This window comes from Diaphorina citri, unplaced genomic scaffold (genome assembly GCF_000475195.1).
Source record: "Diaphorina citri unplaced genomic scaffold, Diaci psyllid genome assembly version 1.1 scaffold1971, whole genome shotgun sequence".
Lineage (NCBI taxonomy): Eukaryota > Metazoa > Arthropoda > Insecta > Hemiptera > Psyllidae > Diaphorina > Diaphorina citri.
In genome coordinates, this window is record NW_007379397.1 from 1 (window position 1) to 10,098 (window position 10,098).

The window sequence follows — 10,098 nt, forward strand, 5'->3', positions numbered from 1 at the left end:
ATAGAAAGCCATAGATCCTACAGGTCAGTGAACATGGGTTTTTGTAAAATCTGGCCATTGCATCGTTCCGTCTTATTAAAGCAACTGGGAGCGTTCACAGGCTCTCACTGTGGAAGCCCGTATCAGTCTGAAAGTAAAAGGACTTGAAGTCGAGGGAAGAATCTTCCACGCTTGTCCCTCGTAATTGCTTCCATTTCTCCAAGGGACGATCGCACTTACATTAAGTAGCTCTTCAGATATCTAAATATTAAAATATCTACCATAGGCTGTATTTAGCGCATTGCTTTGATTTAGTCTGTTGAAGTAGAACATGCAGTAGAGGGACTGCATCCTAAGGAGGCTGATGACCGGAGTACCGGACCCTAACACCTAACCTCTTACATACCACGCCAGTGTGATACTCAAAGTCCGGAGGTTGATGATGAATGTTCAATACTAAATCATAATTATTATTAACTTAGATATCTAGGCTTGGACTATTCTTGGACAAACGTTTATTAACTTATGGATATCTTACACAAACATCTGCAGTATTTATACCTCTGAGACGTGATGACCCGTTTCTACTTTCTATCTCTGTCCCATCAGTCATGTCATGGTGAACATGGGTTTTTGTAAAATCTGGCCATTGCATCGTTCCGTCCTATTGAAGCAACTGGGAGCGTTCACAGGCTCTCACTGTGGAAGTCCGTATCAGTCTGAAAGTAAAAGGACTGGAAGTCGAGGGAAGAAGCTTCCACGCTTGTCCCTCGTAATTGCTTCCATTTCTCCAAGGGACGATCGCACTTACATTGAGTAGCTTTTCAGATATCTGAATATCTACCATAGGTTGTATTTAGCGCATTGCTTTGATTTAGTCTGTTGAAGTAGAACATGCAGTAGAGGGACTGCATCCTAAGGAGACTGATGACTGGAGTACCGTACCCTAACACCTAACCTCTCGGCAGTGTGATACTCAAAGTTCGGAGGTTGATGATGAATGTTCAATACTAAATCATAATTATTATTAACTTAGATATTTAGGCTTGGACTATTCTTGGACAAACGTTTATTAACTTATGGACATCTTACACAAACATCTGCAGTATTTATACCTCTGAGACGTGATGACCCGTTTCTACTTTCTATCTCTGTCCCATCAGTCATGTCATGTCACTATCAATATCTCTCTCACTCTGCAACGTGATTGGCCGTTTTGTCATGGTTCACTAGTCGCCTCACAAATGAGAGACAGAGACAGCATATCCGGTCAATATAATATACCTACTGACCTAGGAATACAAATTGCTGTGTCCGGGACCTGAGAGACAGCTGACTAATTGGGGAACGTTTTGAAATGTGACGAGGCGTAGGTGTAAAATACTCCGACTCGAATGAAGATAAGGGAAGCACGATACATGCAATGGTCTCAAATACAGGAAGGCCGAGGATGAAACTCATTCAAGTCGTAGTCACCCCCCAAATTAGCAAGCTAGTGAACATCTAACAACTAGCAAGCATTGCACTTAGTTAATATCATTCCATTCAGAGGTAGGTTAACCCAAGTCAGATATCCATATACGAGTAAAGGAACCTAACTCTCTCACCAAATCGGCCTACAAACCCCTTTCACATCTCTAACGCCTCTGAACGAAGTTATTAATGAGTTAATCCCTAGCAATGAAGCATGTCCACACTAACAATAGCACAGAGACCTGTGAACTGTAAGGATACCATTTACATAACCATTGTGAGAACGCTCACACCGGCAACTTATTATTATTTCTAGACTTTGTGTCAGAGAAGTTTCTAGTAGGAATGTTTTTTACATTCCTCAAGAAAACCTACCTACCTACCTATACCTGTGGCTATAATATTGGCTAGGGTTTGCTATGGCTATGGCTCTAGCTACAAGGAAATCTGAAAGTACTAGGCAGGCAGGCATAATAAATCTATATCGTACGCCAGCACAGACCAAACACTGCACAATCTGCATGATATTGGATACAAGTAGGTATTGAGAAAAAATACAAAAGCTCACTTCAAGGCTAACAGTGCCTGGGTCATGACATGAGTCATGAAACTTTACGTAAACTCAAAGCCAGGGGAGATTGACTTCGGTAAGTACAGGGTGCTTCAACACAGTGCTACACTACAGTAAAACCGCTGTCAGGTGCTCACACACTCGGATGTAAAGGCAGTATTGTACCCGGCTGCCAAGTTGAATTTTTCAAACGCTAGGTTGCGGGTTTGATTATCGTCCGGGAAGCAAGTTCGAATATTGAGGCCTCTTTCCATAAGCCTTTTTCTCCACTGCAGAACAAAGACAGGCCATATTTACCTGCTTGGTAACTCTACAATGAGAAAAGACCTCGTACATAAGTAAAGGAGCTTAGTCGCATAAATCCAACACTTGAGTTTTACTTATACGAGAGTGTAAATAGTGAATAAAAGTTAGGCCGATAAAGACCAGAGCATAGGAACATACGACTTAACTTAACTCTTAGGCTAATAACAAGAGAGTACACACTCGATGAAACCGTTCATTAATATTGAGTTCCTGGTAGAGTTAAGTACGATTTACTCGCTCCTAACATCAGAATTATTCGCACCCAAGATCTAACCAGGTAATCCACTATGAGAATTATTGCTAGATAGTGTGATACAGAGAGATAAAAAGCAAATAAAAACACGATGAAGTATTAACTACTTATAATAAATATAGTATAAGTACCTAGGTATAGAGAGCGATAGTAAAATCCAGTCGAGATAAATACTGAGCAATTTAGAGTTTGGTCCCATCTCCTATGTAACAACTTAGCATGCTGTGGTATATTGGATCAACTGATGCAATCGTTAGAACATGGATTTGAGACCAAAACATACATTGGTTCTCTTCTCTCAGATAATTGCTTTCCTGGTACTCGGGAGTACCTGTGGTACCTATATTGGATCAATTGATGCAATCGTTAGAACATGGATTTGAGACCAAAACATACATTGGTTCTCTTCTCTCAGATAATTGCTTTCCTGGTACTCGGGAGTATTACTTTGAACAAGGATTTAAATTTAAACCATGTTTATAGTCAAGCTCAAAACACAAAGGGTGGATTTCACCAACCTCATTTTTAGTCCCACACAGCCTATTAGCTTACCAGGCCTTCTAAGGGATGAAAAAATATTGGTGAAATCCACCCGGAGGGTTTTTCTTATGCCTACACTTACTTAGTCTGTCAGACAGTCTGAGTCTGAGCATGAGTGGCTGGCATAATAATCTTATGTAACGAGTACCTACCTACCTGAAGCACCTAAGTAGGTACGTCTATTAGTGTAGGTTGTATGTACAAACAAAAACTGATTTCCACCCCTGAACCCAAAGCTAAAGCATGACACCCATTAAACCCAAGTAGGTACCAGACCAGTATTGGATACTGCTTGGTTAGTTACATTATTTCTCTCGTTCTAATACAATCATAAAGGTCAGTCCCCGATTTAGAATGTTCAGTAGCACAATACATACAGCTACGGAGTACCAGAATAGTCAGAGATAGAATTTGAAGAAAGAAAAGTTCAATCAAGTTCAGAAGATTGAGAGTAAATTTGTACCAAAATATTACAAATGCTTCCGAATGAATTGCTACGTAACCCACATAGAGGTAAATACATAGTGACAGGATCCGGGGGTATCTAGTCCCGTAGTGTGAGAAAACTGAGGGGGAGGTTGCTACGTGAGTAAAGTTAGTTGGTTAGTTCAGTCTTCAGACTCTTCAGACGGTGGTCAAAATGTTTTAATACAACATATTTTGTAATACACATAGGTAGGTAGATTAGGTACCTACATAGTTGTAATTGGAACTACATGTACAATATGTACATACCTACTAGGTATTTACTTGTAGGTACCTATACCTCTTGGTATGAAATAGGTAAATAAGTCCGGGGGTAGGTACTCACTCCCCACTTCAGTTTTTTTTTATATAAGCAGGTAGGGTTATACGTATGTAAAACCAACTGACTTGGAGGTAGGTACCTATGCAGTATACAATAGGCAATAGGAGTAGGTATTATTTATACTGAATCTCATGAATCCAAGGGATCCACTTGGGGACTTGATTTGTTTGATTTACAGTGGTCAAAGATAGGGATTCCAAAGAGATAACTAAAGTCTCATATCTAAAGCTTTCTGAAAGGTATATTGGCTTCCACACAACTGAAAATGCATAGTTTCATTTCACAATGCCAGGATTGAGTTTAATCCTGGACTGAACTGGCTATTGACAATATCTGAATTCTTGATTAGTGCCAATTTGACTTTGTAAACACCAGCATGAAAACCTCCAGATATGAACACTCGGAAACTGTATGGCATGATCTTCAATCTTTAATCCCACTCAGAACTAAACAAACTCTTCATTTCATTTCCTATCCTGATTCCAAATATTTCAACATGAAACTTAAGCCCCAAACTTGGATGATTATAATAGAATTTTCTCAGAGAGTTAGTGGATAAGCTGACCTCTTAATTTTATTTTGGTGAGTTCAATCTCATATCTTCATCACTAGCCCACCATATCCTTTCCACCTTCAGTTCTTCATAAAGTAACTTACCTATTCACCCATACACTTACTGGAAACATTTCAAATTTATTTACCTACCCCTACAGTTTACTGGAAATTTTCAAATTTTGTTTACAAATTTATGAACTGAATCTTACCTCATCTGGTTTTGGATAGTGATGTTTACAATGTCATATTAGACTACCTGTTCTCAATTTTGTACCAATTTATGTTTGACAGGTTTTGCGTTTAAAGAAGTTCACTGTTTTGACATTTCGGTCCTTAATGGATAAGGTGAAATCTTGACGAAGTGATAAGACTGTAGGTATATTACTCAACAATGTTCATAAAAGAATCGCCATATTACGTCACTTTTCAGAGGAAAATGGATTAAAAGGAAGAACCAAACAAACTAGAACTGGGGATCTCCACTAAAAATTGCCAGTTCAAAAATACCTACATAGGAGATAAAATACCTATTGCGGAGTTGGAATGTTGGAACATATACATGCAATTACCTATACATAGAAAAAAAAAAAAAAAAAAACACGAGGAAAATGCATTAAAAAGAAGAACCAAACAAACTAGAACTGGGGATCTCCACTAAAAATTGTCAGTTCAAAAATACATAGGAGTTAAAATACCTATTGCGGAGTTGGAATGTTAGAACATAATTATACAATTAGGTATACATAGAAAACAAACATGAACAATCACTGGGAGTTGAGACATCTCCACTAATAATTCAGTTACAATGTGCAGGTTTATTTCATGAATGGGAGTTCAGACATCTCCACTAATATTATGAGTGAAAGAAATTCATATCTTTGGCAAAAAGATTACGAGCAAAGTTATTTCAGATTAGAGAGGGAGTATATGTAGAGACCGCCTGCTGTTGAGAATTCAAGCGCTTTCAGTTCTTCAATGAAGAAAAGAAAGGTACTTTATCATGAAAAATTGTTCACTGAGTTTGCACAAAAACAAAATTTACCTTTTTTCTCAATCTACCTACATTATAGTCGCTATAAAAAAAGTTAATACACTGAGGTGCATGCATGTACCTTCAGGTCTAGGTTAGCGTTAAATGTAATTGCCAAATAGAAGGAAAATGCAACCACTCTTTTCATATAATAATTTAGATGAGTACCTACCTACAAACAAACTCAATTTAAATATTATGTACCGAACTCTTTATAAAGTGAGTAAATCTATGTTTTATTATACCTAGGTAGAGAGAAAAACTACTTATTTGCTATAATCCAAGTTTTTCGACAGGTAACTGACGTGACGGAAACGGACCAAACTTTTGAAAGTTTGCAATGATTTCAAAATTTCTAAACAATTACCTACTAAGTTGGTGTAATTTAATTCATGAAAAGACCTTTTGGGTTCAAATAGGTAAGTTACTCACCCAAACAGTAGGTAGTGATTAGTAGCCTACTGCTGTGGCGCTGGGGAAAAATGACTGTTTAGTCCTATTCGAGCAGTATAAATAATAAGCAGACTATTAAATGAGTAGAAAATTAATTAAGTACCTAAGTATTAATAGTAATAATAATAGACTCTTGAGTGGAAGGCAACCACTAGGCGAGGTTAACGCCTTAGGCGTTCTCTACCACCTAACCCTTAGAGCTCGATTATTATGTGGTCAAAGTCTTAAATAAATGAGGATAAAATTCCATACCTCGGCTGGGATCGAACCCACGCCCTCCTGATTACCAGGCGAGCGTCTTGACCACTACGCCACAACTCTTCAAGATCCTGCTCATTTACTTGTATTATGTCCTCTGTTGGAGAAACCCTGCATGGAGCTAGATCTTTTGCATGCAAATGACACGGCCATCCAGACAGCTCTTTTCTGGATGGACAAGATTTGACGAACGAGCTGGACACGGAAAGTAAAGTAAGTAAGATGACGATTTATTTTTCCATGTATGCCTAGGCCTAAAAGGAAAAAAAAATCAAGAGCTTTTATTGAATTATTTTTTATTTTCAATTCCATTTGCGGGCGTTTTTTATTCAATAAACAAGTAGGTAATATAACTGACAATTCTCATGATTTTCAAATATTTACTCCTTTATTAGTGGAGATGCCAAAATTAATAAATAATAATGAATTCACTGTTATCCCTGCATGTATCAGGGTCTGGAATGGACATGTGCATTTTAGGTTAGAGTAAGATTTTTATTTCTTAGGATGGAAATAACAAAATCTGTTAAAAGTAAATTCCTATAGTTAGATTTTTCGTTGAATTTCCTTCTCAAGGTATGAATTCCAATTATTTAAGAGCAATTCAGTGATTGCCATCAAATGGGTCTACCATACACCCGTTTAAGAAATAATGTCAGATCAGTTTGCTATGCAATGTTAGTAACCCCTGTCCTGTCATATTTGAGGTTAGAGTTAGAATATTATTGATAGAAATAACAAAATCTGTTAAAAGTAAATACCTAATAGTTAGATTTTTCGTTGTATTTCCTTCTCAAGGTATGAATTCCAATTATTTAAGAGCAATTCAGTGATTGCCATCAAATGGGTCTACCATCATAGACCGTTTAAGAAATAATGTCAGATCAGTTTGCTATGCAATGTTAGTAACCCCTGTCCTGTCATATTTGAGGTTAGAGTTCGAATATTATTGTACAGTACCCTAGCTGTGTATAATATATTATTCTCCCCTACTGGTGCAATGTATCTCCCCTACTGGTGCAATATAGTGAGAGGGGAGGGGAGATACAGTACCCTAGCTGTGTATAATATATTATTCTCCCCTACTGGTGCAATGTATCTCCCCTACTGGTGCAATATAGTGAGAGGGGAGGGGAGATGTTAGGAGGTTGCGCGTTGCACGGGGGGAGGGGCCAAGTGAGTGAGCATAGTTGGATTTTTCGTTGAATTTCTTTCTCAAGGTATGAATTCCAATTATTTAGGAGCAATTCAGTGATTGCCATCAGATGGGTCTACCATACACCGTTTCAGAAATAATGTCAGATCAGTTTGCTATGCAATGTTAGTAACCCCTGTCCTGTCATATTTGAGGTTAGAGTTAGAATATTATTGTGCAGTACCCTAGCTGTGTAAAATATATATTATTCTCCCCTACTGGTGCAATATAGTGAGAGGGGAGGGGAGATGTTAGGAGGTTGCGCGTTGCACGGGGGGAGGGGCCAAGTGAGTGAGCGCATGATGAGAGTTGTACTGTTAGTGTACAGTGTCCCGTCATATAGTGCAAGTGCTGCTGAGTGTTTCTCCTGCACGCTGGCTCTTCCGGTCCCTACGTCTTCATTCTCGGTGGCTTTGCTACACCAGCAGGAGGAGGCGGCTGAGGGCCTCTTGCCAGAACTCAATGGCGCCGACCTGGCAATGTCTCTGAGTCCCAATCCCAAGCATCACCAGCCGCACACCACGCCATTCTCCGTCACAGACATTCTCTCTCCCATAGAGGAGTCGTACCGCAAGTTAGACCTCTGTGCCCCTTCCTCCCCCTATAGGAGCTCCACAGGCAGTAGTGCCGGGGGCACTATCAGCCCTAACCCCATGGGTACCCCGGGGCCTAGTCCCTACATGCATATGCATCAGTTCCCTGCACAGTATTGTAATGGAGGAGACCCCATCGCCTCCTATGGGAATACTTCTGCCACAGGATGGTATCCTAGTACTGCCAATGATCCTCGCTTTGCCAGTAAGTACCTTCACTATTCCTTATCATTATCATCCATGCTGGTACTTGACCATACTATAGATCTAGAATATGAATTCACATCTTGATTGTGCTTCTTTTCTGTTGATTTTATCGATAACTGATACAATGGATTACACATAATTATTACCCTATTGTGAAGCTTTTTCTGTAACAAGAATGCTCAAAATGTCTTTGATTTTTTAAAGAAAAGTGTAACTACATACTAAGAGTACCATAAACTACTGCATTTAGCTCAAAAGATAACTCAAATAATCAAAAAACCAGTTTTTTTTTAATTAACTTGTAATCTCTATCAAACTCTTCTTGTTTTTTTAAAATAAATTATTAGTTTACAAAGTGTTTTTAACTGAAAGAATAAATCATAAATTATCATTTTCCCCCCTCTACAATACCTTACTAACAATAACTAGAACGAAATATCAATACATCGCAATAATAATATCAACTAACTCAAGTTAACGAAAATTAACCAAGAAAGTTAGCCATTAACATTCACCATAGTTGGTGTTTAATAAGGTGTAAACCTACCTAACTTCCTACTTAGGGATCCAATAATTGTAATCTCGACATCTCCACTAATAAATAATTAGAACAGTTAGTAGATCTGTAATATTGCACTATCAGTGGAGATGCCAAAATTACCAAATGGAATTACTTGATTCAGTATTTATAAATTGTTTAGAAACATCTAAATGATGTTGTCAGTGACCATCTCAACAGATAAGGAAAGTAAAAACATAATCACGTAGGTATTTTCAAAGTGGTACTAATGGAGATACCAAAATTACCGTATGAGATTACTTTATTTTTTATAAAGTTCCAACTGTCAGACATCAGTTGGAACGTGAAAAGCTCGAGATATAGGTTCCTCACAGACTGTCTGACAGACCTAGGTTTCAAATTTTTTCCAGCACACACTTTCTATCTGTCAGACTGTCTGACAGACTTAGGTTTCAAATTTTTTCCAGCACACACTTTCTATCTGTCAGACTGTCTGACAGACCTAGGTTTCAATTTTTTTCCAGCACACACTTTCTATCTGTCAGACTGTCTGAGGATGAGTGGCGGCCATAAGATTTACTCTTTGTACTGAACTTTCTTGTAACAATAAACCACGTCTTCCCCTTTTATGTCCGAACATAATTAGATTCAAGCAATTTCATTCTCCTATGAACAATAATCTCACTCTCCTATACCTCCTCCCCATACATAACACAATTATGTGACTCAATAAACACCTCCCATACTCCCCATACTTACCCTGGCTAATGTAATATCATCAGGGCAATCAGGGTAAACGAGCCAATTTATTTTTTATTCGAACAAAACAGGGACTCGGGTACATCCGAAATTTCTGTTACACTCGCCTCCCACCTCCTCCCCATACATAACACAATTATGTGACTCAATAAACACCTCCCATACTCCCAAAACTTACCCTGGCTAATGTAATATTATCAGGGCAATCAGGGTAAACGAGCCAATTTATTTTTTATTCGAACAAAACAGGGACTCGGGTACATCCGAAATTTCTGTTACACTCGTTTATAATTACACTAGCTGAATTCCGTCGCTTCGCTCCGGAATCCCGCTAGTTCATCCCGAGGCATGGCCAAACTTGTGGAAAAGGCATGGCCGCATGGTCTCTTAGAGACGTTCTCCATGAATTTATTGTTATTCCTACATATTTGGAAAATATGATTTCGTAAATATGACATCTCCACCAATAAGTGAGACTCGTAATATTGGTGGAAGTGTCAAATTTCGGAAACTACTTTTTAGCCCGTCCTTCCTTTTTACTTTCTATTATCTACTTGTTTTTGGTTGGCCTGATTAAAATATTTCATTATTTTTAAAT

At 38.3% G+C, this 10,098-nt stretch overlaps 1 protein-coding gene across 1 annotated transcript; it reads left to right on the plus strand.

Annotated features, from left to right (window-relative positions):
- The first annotated feature begins 7,702 nt into the window (after positions 1-7,702).
- On the plus strand, positions 7,703-8,305 carry LOC108253499 (thyroid transcription factor 1-like). The gene has a single exon (XM_017447589.2). It carries the CDS (start codon positions 7,721-7,723, stop codon positions 8,303-8,305), a length of 585 nt encoding a protein of 194 aa, XP_017303078.2. The 5' UTR covers positions 7,703-7,720.
- Positions 8,306-10,098: the final 1,793 nt, after the last annotated feature.